At 39.8% G+C, this 13,172-nt stretch overlaps 1 protein-coding gene across 3 annotated transcripts in view; it reads right to left on the bottom strand.

Moving 5' to 3' along the window:
• The window catches only part of KLHL24 (kelch like family member 24), a 39,971-nt gene that overhangs the window by 11,467 nt on the left and 15,332 nt on the right, over window positions 1-13,172 (bottom strand). For 2 of the 3 annotated variants that reach the window (XM_016192921.2, XM_016192922.2), the window contains 2 exons: window positions 5,848-6,032; window positions 3,827-3,945 (listed from right to left, as the gene is read on the bottom strand). In XM_016192921.2, the coding sequence (XP_016048407.1) occupies window positions 3,827-3,945; window positions 5,848-6,032 (304 nt within the window). Of the gene's footprint in view, window positions 1-3,826; window positions 3,946-5,847; window positions 6,033-11,875; window positions 11,950-13,172 lie in introns of those variants that run through there. The other variant, XM_060172047.1, reaches the window with a different exon arrangement.

Genomic DNA, 13,172 nt, shown 5'->3' with positions numbered 1-13,172 from the left:
GCTAAACTATGATTTTCTGCACGTTAGGTGTGTTAACTTTTCAGTTTATCTTTTAAAAATATTTTATTTATCTTATTTTAATGAGAGAAAGAGACAGAGAGAAAGGAAGGAAGGCAGAGAGACTGATACAGAGAGAAAGACCAGGGCACTGCTTGGCTCTGGCACATGGTGGTGCTGGGGACTGAACCTGGGACCTCAGAGCTTCAGGCATGAAAGTTTTTTTTTTTTTTTTTTTGCATAACCATTATGCTGTCTCCCCAGCCCAGTTTTTTTTTTTTTTTTTTTTTTTTTGCTTCTAGGGTTGCACTAGGGCTCCGTGCCTGCACTACGAATCCACTGCTCCTGGAGGCCATCTTTTTTCCATTGTTGTTGCTGTTGCTGCTGTTGTTGGATAGGACAGTGAGAAACTGAGAGAGGAGGGTAAGACAGAGAGGGGGAGAGAGATAGACACCTGCAGACCTGCTTCACCACTTGTGAAGTGACCCGCCCCACTGCAGGTGGGGAGTTGGGGGCTCGAAACGGGATCCTTTGTGCCCATTCTTGCACTTTACTGGGTACGCTACCGCCCAGCCCCTCGCCCAGTTTTTGGTATTTTCAACGTATAATGGGTTTATTGGGGAAGGTGAAATTTCACTGTATGTCAAAGAGAATCTGACATAATTTAGCTTAAATGCTTACTCATGTAAGATGAAAATATTTTGATTGTTATAAAGCTATAAAATGAAAATAGAGGATGGGGGAGATAGCATAACCGTTATGCAGAGACTCTTATGCCTGAGACTCAAAAGTTCCAGGTCTCAATCATCTGCACCACCATAAGCCAAAGCTGAGCAGTGCTCTGATAAAATAAATAAATGAAAATAACAGACAAGCAGTAATAGACCGTCAGACTTTTGAAGACAGGGCCTATTTTGTTCATGTTAGTTCCTACAAGTGGCTAGAAAAGTACCTGACAAGTAATGAACTCTACAGTTTGGAGGAAATAGTCTATTCATATTTTATTTCCATTTTATTTCTCATAGTCCCCATAATCTCTTTGGCCTTGTTGTTGGCAGCAGAGCGTGAGACCAATGTCTAAGAATTAGCAGTAATTTTCAAATGTGCTTTGGGAAGCTCTAATTATCTATAGTGTAAGAAGTCTGGGGGCTGTGTGTGGGAAGGACACGGACTAATGGGAGGTTGAATGGGAAAGTTCCTGGTACCATTTTTAACTAGAACATTCTGTTTTCTCATTGGTGATTCCAAAATATCTCCACAGGAGGACCCAGGAAGCAGTGTTCTTTTTTAGAAAGGGTATTAGGGAATTAAAAACAAAAACAAAACATTGCTGACTTATTATTAATTAATTTCTGGAGAATCATATAAGAGATGGAGACAAGGAAAAACTATATTAGCCCACAGTAGACCATTATGTTTTTTTTAATTAAAAAAATTTTTTACTAAGAAAATTATGTTTTATAAGAATGTAGTTGTCAAGGGGTATAATTCCACATTGCATTATTTATCTGTTTTATGTATCAGATTTTTATATTAGGTTTAACTTTATTTTTATTTAGAGATTTCTTAATTAAATGAGGGAGAGAGAAAGAGAAAATCAGAGCAGCACTCTCGACAAATGTGATGTAGGTCCTGGACTCAGGACCTTGTGTCTGGGGAGATCCACTGCTTGATCTACTGCACATGCTCCTGCATCACTAGATTTCACTTAAAAACAAAGCAAATCAAACAAAAACCCCGAAGTTTTTTTAAGTTTTGAAACTACTAGTACACAAGAAAAATCTCAAGTTAGTAAGGACAATACATGGTTCAGAATGTGTGTGCGTGTGTGTGCGGGGGTGGGGGGAGAAAGAGAAACTTGTTAGATATAATCAACAAGTTTTATTTAAAATCTATTGGGTGCAGGGCATTATAGCATAATGGTTATGCAAACAGACTATCATGCCCAAGGCTCTGAAGTCCCAGGTTCAATCCCCTGCACCACCATAAGCCAGAGCTGAGTAGTGATCTGGTATTTAAAAAAACAAAAGGGGGTCAGGTGGCAGCGAGCTGGTTAAGCGCATGTGACGCAAAGCACAAGGACCGGTGTAAGGATCCCAGTTTGAGTCCCTGGCTCCCCATCTACAGGGGAGTCACTTCACAGGCGGTGAAGTAGGTCTGCAGGTGACTATCTTTTTCTCCCCCTCTGTCTCCCCTCCTCTCTCCATTTCTCTCTGTCCTATTCAACAACAAACGACATCAACAACAACAACAACACAAATAACCAAAACAAGGCTACAACAACAAGGGCAACAAAGGGGGGAAAAATGGCCTCCAAGTGCAGTGGATTCATATACAGGCACTGAGCTCCAGCAATAACCCTGGAGGCAAAAAAAAAAGTGTTAATATATATATATATATATGAGGCCCACAGACACATGAAGAAATGCTCCACTTCACTCAACATTAGAGAAATGCAAATTAAAACTATCTTGAGGGGCCAGGGGGTGATGCACCTGGTTGAGCTTATACATTATAGTGTACAAGAATCCAGGTTCAAGCCCTTGGTCCCCACCTGTGGTGGAAGCTTGACAAGCAATGAAACAGTGCTACAGGTGTCACTTTTTCTGTCTCACCCTCCCCTCTCAATTCCTCTCTATCTCTATCCAGAATAAAAAAATAAAACTACATTGAGATACCATCTCACACCTGAGAGAATAGTTCATATCAACAAACCAGGAAAGGACAGGTGTTGGAAAGGTGGAGAAAAGGGAACTCTGTTACATTGTGGTGGGAATGCAAACTGGGACAGCCTCTTTGGAAGACTGGATGGACAATCCTTTAAGAAAATCCAGCAATACCACTCTGAGTCATTTATCCAGTGGACACTCAAACACTAATTCAAAGGGACATATGCACCCCTGTGTTCATAGCTACATTATTCACAATAGCCAAAGAATGGGAGCAGCCTAAATGCCCATTAACAGATCACTGGCTAAAGAAGTTATGGGATATCTATTCCATGGGATACTACTCTGCAATAAAAAAGATGGTACTGTGTCCTTTGGAACAAAATGGATGGATGGAACTGGAGGTGATTATGCTCAGTGAAATAAGTGAAGAGATGAAAGACATATACCAGATGGGGTCACTCATATGTGGAATCTAGAGATCTGATTTACATGAACTTGCCAGAAAAAAAAAATCCAAACCAAACAGAAGCAAGCAAACTGTGAAACTTGTGAGAACTCTGGTGGTTTCTTTGGGAGGTGGGTGGCAGGGTGGGGAGACAGAACTTTGGTGGTGAGTGTGGTTTGGAACTATACATTGTGATCTTACAGTCTTGTCACAAACTTAATGACAAATGAAAAAAGCATATACACATATGTGAGTTTATCTGAATACGGAGGTCAAACTTGCTTTGTTCCTAGTTGTACAAGTGAAACAGACAAAATAACATCACTTAGGTAAATATATCTTTGTTTAACTGCCCATGTAAGTTCAGTAAGAGGAAGAAGATTGCTTGGATTGAACACTGGCCTGTTTTTGCTTGACCTAACTCCTTTATTTTCCAGTGCCTCTTAGGCATTTAAACTCTTGTGACATATGAAGAGAGAAATGTGCTACACTGTCACGCATTCCAATTTGGGAGAACAAAATATCCATTCAAAAGTACAGTGTCAAATTGTTTATACAGTCAGTTTATCTATTGAGGTTAGAAATGGAAGGAAATACCATTTGAATCCAAAATACCCAGAGGGAGGGTAAACTGAAGAATTCAACTGTGGTATTTATTTTGGATTTATTTTATTATGTATCAAGAGTAGTAATAATAAGTGGTTTCTCTTACTTTACCAAGGAGGACAGCCATTTTGTGACGCCATCTGCCTTTATTTAGAGAAGCAACTCTGATCCAAATGTTTAACTGTGAGTTATAAATCCAGACATCACGGCCGTTGATCCTTCCGCCTTGAAATGCAAAACAACACACATACAATACACACACCTCACTGGGGCATTTGTGTCCCTGAGGCAGAGTTAATGAAGACATAACAATGTATTCAGTCCTAGAGTTTGAGAGTTCAAATCAATAAATGAAACAAGAGACCACCTAAAGCTCAGAGGAAATATTTCTACAGAACACACCTAAACTTTGGTAATTATTATTACAAGAATCAATAACTGTGGGATCCAAATAATAACTTGCACAAGATTGGTTTTACACAAGTGTAGATTGTCAACATCAAAAGCAGATAAACAAAAGAATTATTATTATAAAGAGGTCTTTAAAAAAAATCACCCATTTTCACAAAATTATGTCACTGTACACAATGAAGTATGTGCTATAGTATTAGTGTTTAGTCACATAATCTACAAAGCTGGTAAAATTATTTAAACAACAGAGTTTAGACTACAGACTCAATGATTTTATACTTTGCATAATTGTTACTTTACTGTCTGCTTGATTAAAATTTTTTTAAAAAAAATTTATTTCTTTTGCTGCCCTTATTATTTTTATTGTTGTTGTAGTTATTATTATTGTTATTAATGTCATTGTTGGACAGGACAGAGAGAAATGGAGAGAGGAGGGGAAGACAGAGAGGGGGAGAGAAAGACAGACACCTGCAGACTTGCTTCATCGCCTGTGAAGTGACTCCCCTGCAGGTGGGGAGCCGGGGGCTCGAACTGGAGTCCTTACGCCACTCCTTGCGCTTAGCGCTACATGCACTTAACCTGCTGCGCTACTGCCTGACTCAATTAATTTTTTTAATTTACTATTTTTTTTATAGAAACAGAGAGAAACTGAGAGGTATAGAGGAGACTGAGAGTGCGAGAGAAACACCTGCAACACTGCTTCACTGCTTGTGAAGCTTTCCCCACCTGCAGGTAGGGACCAGGGGCTTGAACCTGGGTTCTTATGCATTTTAATGTGTGCATCCAACCAGGTGCTCCATGATCTGTCCCTCTGTCTGCTTGATATTTGATATCATGTGTTACAAAAGAAGTTAAGAACTTCAAAGAAAATCTTAAGTCATAATCTTTAGGGAGAATTTCAGAAAACATAATTCCATGAGTGCTTCTGACTTTGCATAGTTTACTGTGTTTCTTAATACAAAATAGGAAAAAACCTTCAAATACTGTAACATTCTCTATGCATCTGAAAGCATGTAAAATAAAAATGATACGATCAAGATACTTTTCTGTTGCATCTTTTGGAAATCATTTTGCATCACCTCATGTCTGTTTTTAGAAGCAAAACTTCAGTGTTTATTTATTTTGTTTGTTTGTTTGCTGGACTGACTTTTTCAGATAGAGAAAGAGAGCAAGACAGAGGAGGGGGAAGACACCACAGCACAGAAGCAGCCCCCATTGTGGTAGGGGCTGGGCTTGAACCTGGGTTATGTGCATAGCCCACCAAGTGCCTTCCCAGGTGAGCTGCCATGCTGTTCCTCAGTTTTATTTGTTGTATAAATTTCTCTAACTAGGGGCTATTTCACTCATAGGTGAAATATAGAGAACTGAAACTCATGAACTTGAAAAAAGACAAATATATATATATATATATATATATATATATATATATTCAACTCATAACTATAGTCTTGGGAGAATTATGGCAGTTACTGGTAGAGGAGGGTAAGGCACACAGAACTTTGGTGGCAGGAGTTGTGTGGAGTTACATCCTTATTATCTTATGATCTTGTAAATCACCAATAAAAATATCAAAAAAAAAAAAAAGGAATTTATCTGTCTACAGTGGGCATACTCACTTTCACTTTTTTTTTCTTTTTTTTTTTTTATATGCTGCTGTTATTTAAAATGGTCAAACTGCATTCAAAGTAAAAGTAGTTAATGTAATTGTTTATTTACCTGAAACAAGGATGTCATTTCTTAGAGCACAGACTGCATACTCTGATTTGGTAAATTCTGGAAGCTTAGCCAGAGACTTCCAATCTCCTGTCACAGGATCATAGCACTCGGTGTATGGAAGGTTAAATCCTCCAACTCGCTCACAGCCTCCAACAACAACTATGACCTCAGAATAGCCAGTGGACCTAAAATATTATTATAAGAATGCATAAGTTATACATTGAAATACACTTGGCTGCTTAAAGCGCTGAGAATATGCCATTATCATAGAGAAAGTAGGATGATATTGTTAAGTAAATAGTGAAGTTCTAGTTGCCATTACTTTGAGGATACTTATAAAGGCTTTAGTAACATCATTTTTTCCTTAGAAAATTCTTTCATGTCTCGGGTGTGAAAGTCGTTTTGTATAACCATTATGCTACCTCCCCAGAATATTCTTATGGGTATTTCCCCCTATGTAACTGCTTTAGAATTTGTAAAGCAGTCCAATGGTTTTACGTAGCTAAAGGGAAACATAGGATGATTTTCAAAGGCAGTTTTGCAGCAGTTCATATATACATAACCATACAGAGTAAAGTAGGACAGTTTTTCTTTAATTTTTAAAATATTTATTTGTTTTCCCTTTTGTTGCTCCTTTTTTTATTGCTGTTGCAGTTATTGTTGTTGTTGATGTTGTTGTTAGATAGGACAGAGAGAAATAGAGAGAGGAGGGGAAGACAGAGAGGGGAGAGAAAGATAGACACCTGCAGACCTTCTTCACCACCTGTGAAGCGACTCCCCTGCAGATGGGGAGCCAGGGGCTCGAACTGGGATCCTTACGCCGGTCCTTGCGCTTTGCGCCACGTGCGCTTAACCCGCTGCGCCACCGCCCGACTCCTTGTAGGACAGTTTTTCTAAGTGTCAAAAATGGTGCTTTAGCCTCAGACTGATGGTTGTAAACAATTCGAATTGATAGCATGATCTAGTTACCCATTTAAAGGAATATGTACTTGTATAGAAATTAAACCTTTAAGTGGTTCGGGAGGTGGCGCAGTGGATAAAGCATTGGACACTCAAGCATGAGGCCCCGAGTTCAGTCCCCTGCAGCACATATACCGGAATGATGTCTGGATCTCTCTCTCTCCCCTATCTTTCTCATGAATAAATAAAATCTTAAAAAAGAAAATAAAAATTTAGAAAATGTTTTTTTAAAAAGAAATTAAACCTTTAAATTATTTTGTCTTACTAGTATTATTTTTTATTGCTATTAGCGTTATTTGCTGGGGCTCAGTGCCAGCGTTATGAATCTACCACTCCCAGTGCCCCCCCCCCCACCCTTCACCTTTCTATTTTATTTGATAGGACAGAGAGAAATTGGGTGGGGAGGGGGAGATAGAGAGGGAGAGATACACCTGTAGCCCTGTTGCCTTGCGTATGATAATGGATGCACTCAACCGGGTGTGCCACTGCCCAGCCCCCTAAATCTTTAAATCTGAGTCAAGTAAATTAATCCAACACAAGATGCTGCAAAGTCATTAAACCAAAGGATAAAGGAAAAAGATGAGAAACTGTAGCTAAGATGTGACTATGTAAAATACCATGTAAAATCGTGTCTGGGAAGAATATACCAAATGCTAGTGATGACTGTCTCTGGACTGTATGGCTTGGTGCTTTCTACCAATGCACATTTCTTAAAAACTCTATTTCATCTGGTAGGACAAGAGAAACTGAGAGGGAAAGGGATGGAGAGGGAAGAGAGAGACAGAATACCTGTAGCACTATTTCATCACTTGTGAAGCCTTCCCTCTACAGATAGGGACGAGGGATTTGAACCTGGGTCCTTGTGTGTGGTAACACATGCACTTAACCAGTTGTGCTACTACCTGCGCCCCCTCAAATGCATATTTCCCCTCCCTCCCTCCCTTCCTCCTTTACTCCCTCCCTTCTTTCCTTAGCACTGCTCAGCTCTGGTTTATGGTGGTGTGGGAGGTTGAACGTGGCACTTTGGAGCCTCAGGCATGAGAGTCTTTTTGCATAACCATTATGCTATCTATCTCGCCCCATATTTTCAAAATTATCTTAAGCATGGATTATTGTTAGAATGGGCAAGTCAATTTTTAAGAGGGAAGAGAATCCTAGACTGTATAATAATCAATGGCTTCCTTTTACCTTGTAGTTTAAATTTAACATAGGGAGAGGCAAAGTAAAAGCCTTGTTGTCTCTAAGGCTTCACAGCAAGTTTTGGAATTTTAGCTGGCTTTTGTATTATCTGGCATAAAAGTATAGTGGTTGATACATTTAGTCCTACTAAAAAGAGGGTAATTTCAGTGTCTGTTGGAATATATGCATTTATCTTGAATGATGAACAAGTAAAAACAACTCCTGTTTTACCTGTACAACAACCAAATGGTCTTTTAAGAGTTCTGCTGCTCTCACTAGATTGTTAACCCAATAAACAGGATTTTAAAAAATATTTATTTATTCCCTTTTGTTGCCCTTGTTTTATTGTTGTAGTTATTGATGTCGTTGTTGGATAGGACAGAGAGAAATGGAGAAAGAAGGGAAGACAGAGAGGGGGAGAGAAAGACAGACAGACACCTGCCGACCTGCTTCATTGATTGTAAAGCGACTTCCCTGAAGGTAGGGAGCCGGGGACTCAAACCGGGATCCTCACACTGGTCCTTGCACTTGGCGCCACGTGCGTTTAACCCGCTGTGCTATTGCCCAACTCCCTAAACGGAATTTTTTAATTTTTGAGCTTAAAAAATATTCATCTCAGGCAGAGTTGAATGCCTTAAGTTTAGGTAAGAAGTTATTCCAGCTGACAGGACAGGATGAACAAAATTCTGGATACTCATGTGATATATTTTTTAAGTGAATGCTAATTTTATTAATCTTTTAGAGTGAAAATTCTGATTTTTCTTTGACAAAATAATAAATATTTATGACTCTAGTATTATGTCTCACCAATTGTTCCTTAGGAAATTATGAGCAGCAGATTATTCCTATTTACAATAGTATTTTTTGTTAGCTTTTATCAGATATTTGAGAAAACATCAAATTTAAAAGATCACATTCTTTGACTTATGGCTAGATTCAGTTAAGAATTTCAAAAGTGGGAGTCTGGCGGTAGCGAAGCGGGTTAAGCGCATGTGGCTGCAAGCACAAGGACTGGCATAATGATCCTGGTTCTAGACCCTGGTTCCCCATTGTAGGGGGGTCGTTTCATAGGTGGTTAAGCTAGTCTGCAGGTGTCTCTCTCTCTCTCCCCCCGTCTTCCCTTCCTCTCTCCATTTCTCTCTGTCCTATCTAACAATGACAGCATCAATAACAATAACTACAACAACAATAAAAAAAAACAACAAGGGCAACAAAAGGGAAAATAAATAAATATTAAAAAAAAAAAAAAGAATCTCAAAAGGTATTGTCTGGGGAGATGATGTCATGGCTGGACCAGAAAGCTGGATCAGGGAAGAGAGTAGCTCCCAAATATGGGAAAGGGGTATAAATATTGTTGACTGTAAACCCCATCAATTTGATCTGATCTGGGGCCCATATTCAGCTTAGGAACCTATGTGACCTCTGCATCCCTGTAGATCCAACCTCACATTTTGTGGTCATCAGTAGGAACATTCCAAGCTGCCCCAATATCAGGACCCATCTTCGTCAGGTGTAGCATATATTGTCCAGCCTCCCTTCAGAGGATGGAACATTTTCTACTGTTGTTGAGGGCAAGGTCCTATAGGGGTCCATAAAGGGGTCTGTTTTGTTGTTCCTGATATAGATGACTGGTAACAATGGAGAGAGTGATTTATTTGAGGTCTAGGCCCATCATGTCTGTTTGGGAATCTCAGGACTCCCAGACTAGGGCCCCAGCTGATGGGGTGGCTTGACAGTGACTGAAGAGTCATCATTAAAGTCTGCGTCTCTTGCATATCATATTTCAGGCTCACAGAGAAAAAAAGAACTAGCACAGCCACAGACCCTTTGGAATGTAACTAAAATATGCCTACTAGCTCTCTACAGAATGGAGACCCCCCCCCCCAACTCTTCATCTGCACTACTCCAGCCTTTAAGTTATTAGTCAACAACTTGTTTGGCTTTTCATGTTAACTCTCTCTCTCTCTCTTTTTTTTTTTTGCCTCCAGAGTTATTGCTGGGGCTCAGTGCCTGCACCATGAATCCATGCTCCTCGAGGCCTTCTTTTCCCCCTCCCCTTTTGTTGCCCTTGTTGTTGTAGCCTTGTTGTTGTTGTTGTTGATATCATTCACTGTTGGAGAAATGGAGAGAGGAGGGGAAGACAGAGAGGGGGTGAGAAAGATAGACACCTACAGACCTGCTTCACCACCTGTGAAGTGACTCCCCTGCAGGTGGGGAGTTGGGGGCTCAAACCGGGATCCTGACGACAGTCCTTGTGCTTTGCGCCACATGCACTTATCCCACTGCACTACTGCCCACCCCCAACTCTCTTTTCAGCCACCAGGTTCCAGATGCTAGCATGATGCCAAACAGACTTCCCTGGACGGACGACCCCACAAATGTATCCTGGAGCTCTGATTCCCCAGAAGCCTGCCCCACTAAGGAAAGAGAGAGGTAGGCTGGGAGTATGGATCGACCTGTCAATGTCCATGTTCAGAGGGGAAGCAATTACAGAAGCTGGACCTTCCATCTTCTGCATCCCACAATGACCTTGGGTCCATACTTCCAGAGTGTTAAAGAATAGGAAAGCTATCAAGGGAGGGGATGGGATACAGAGTTCTAGTGGTGGGAACTGTGTGGAGTTGTACCCCTCTTATCCTATGGTTTGTCTGTTTCCCTTTTATAAATAAAAAAAAAAGGGCAAAAGGGAAAATAAATATTAAAAAAAACACAACAGAATCTCAAAAGATGAAATACTAAACTTTCTCGCTGAAATAACACACCACCTATTATTAATGCAAGATTGCCAAACTAGCCTTCATCAACAGAGAGGAGTCACAAAGTGACCCTGATTAGTGGGAAACAAAACTGAACACATATATTTCAAGATACAGGAACGGCATTATATATAGTGGGAACGTTGGAAGGGAAGAGTGATGTTAGTGATAGAATCTATTTATCATTCTGAGGCTCGATGTACCTGAAAACCAAGTCACTAAATAAAAACAATATACTAAAGCAGAGACATCAAACTTTAAGCCCTAAAGGGACTGCTAGGGCTTCCTAGACTGTAAGGTATGACAGTTACTAAATGCAATGTATAAATTTATCTAAAGAAAGAACTGGATGTCCAAAGAGATAACTGGTCTATCCCAGAGGCAGTAAGTAAATGAATGAGTTGATGCGAGTAATACAAAGGCAAACGTCTTTTGCCCCAAATTATTGTCTACTGGAAAAAGAATCTTAGCTAACTTGAATATAACTGCCTCTGTGGTAAGAGTAATTTATGATGGGTGAGCCTTGCTCAAGCTGTACTGGCTGAGGAGACTGACCCTAAAGATCTGCCCACACTCCCTTTGTTTGAATTCCATGCTTGCAAACAACCTTTGAAAATGACCACTTCCCATGTAGTAACTTGCCCATAGCAAGAGTATGATAGCAAGGTTGGCTTAAAATATCTAGTCTGACAGTTCTGTTTCTTTTTAAATGTATTTATTCATGTAATAAAGATAAAGGCAGAGAACCAGAGAGTGAGAGAGTGAGAACAAAAAGCAGGGAAGAGAGGTAGAGAGAGGAGAAAGGTCACAACACTAAGGCTTCCTCCAATGTGGTGAGTTGACAGTCAAAGCATACAGTATAATTAAGACCATGAGGACAGGTGAGATGATCTAGGAAAGGACAAAGAGATGTGAACCAAGAAGCTTGTCACTTTTTTTTTTTTTAAAGACTAGATATAAAATCATCAAATTGGAAAAGAGTGGTTTGAGAAGAACACCGTGAGGGGAATGGCAGTGCAGGAGCTAGTGGCAGAGAGAGGTCCAAGAGGGATTAAAACAACGCCAGGTCCATAAAAGAGATCAAACTGGTTCAAGACCAGAAAGAAGCCAATAAGGAGGAGGTCAGTGATGACCTGACTGAGAGGAGTTGCAGTAGAGTGACTGGAGCAGAAGTCAGGAGGAACTGCAGCTGGAGAAGTGGAGACATCACCCCCTTTTTCAAAGAAGTTTGGAGTTTCTCAGAAAGATGAGAACCTGTACAAATAATACACATTGTTCAGACAATTAAATTCCTAGTGACTGGTACCACCATGCAGTAACAGATAAGTAAAAAAAAAACAAAACAAACAAACAAAAAAAAACCCAGACTATGAGGGAGGCGATGACAGAACTGTAAAATAAAGGGTTCTTCATATAATGTCTACATAACATAAATAGCTGTTAAACTTACAGTACCTGCAAATTCAACATAAGAGCCTATTTTCTTCTAATTGTTTCATCACCATTTATAGCAAAGTATTTTAGTATTAATTTCTCCTAACATTTCCTTAATAAAGTGATTTGGAAAAAAATAATAATATTTTTCCCATTGTTAAGGCATGGAGATTCTTTTTCTTTTTTTTTTTAAATATTTATTTTATTTATTCCCTTTTGTTGCCCTTGTTGTTTTATTGTTGTAGTTATTATTGTTGTCATTATTATTGTTGGATAGGACAGAGAGAAATGGAGAGAGGAGGGGAAGACAGAGAGGGGGAGAGAAAGATAGACACCTGCAAACCTGCTTCACCGCTTGTGCAGCGACTCCCCTGCAGATGGGGAGCCAGGGCTTGAACCGGTGTCCTTACACTGGTCTTTGTGCTTTGCGCCACCTACGCTTAACCCGCTGCGCTACAGCCCAACTCCCGGAGATTATTTTTCTATAGTGTATGGATTCAAATTTGTAGTTTTTAAATTTTTTTATGTATTTATTTATTTATTTCCTTTTGTTGCCGTTGTTTTTTTATTGTTGCAGTTATTATTGTTGTTATTGATGTCGTTGTTGTTGGATAGGACAGAGAAATGGAGAGAGGAGACAGAAAGGGGGAGAAAAAGATAAGACACCTGCAGACCTGCTTCACCGCCTGTGAAGCGACCCCCCTGCAGGTGGGGAGCCGGGGGCTTGAACTGGGATCCTTACGTCTTTGCACTTTGTGCGACCTGCGCTTAACCCGCTGTGCTACTGCCTGACTCCCTATAGGTGTTTTATAGGAATGACACCTACAGACATTGTACAGTATTTAATTGCATTCCTACCCTGAAACATAATTTTTTTCAAATACTCTGTAATGATGATACATTTTTTTTTGTGATACACTTTTAAAAAATATTTTTATTTATTTATTAGTGAGAAAGATAGGAGGAGAGAGGGAAAGAACCAGACATCACTCTGGT

This window comes from Erinaceus europaeus, chromosome 14 (genome assembly GCF_950295315.1).
Source record: "Erinaceus europaeus chromosome 14, mEriEur2.1, whole genome shotgun sequence".
NCBI classification, from domain to species: Eukaryota; Metazoa; Chordata; class Mammalia; order Eulipotyphla; family Erinaceidae; genus Erinaceus; species Erinaceus europaeus.
Note: the sequence above shows the minus strand (reverse complement) of the source record. Positions and strands in the feature narration are given on the sequence as shown.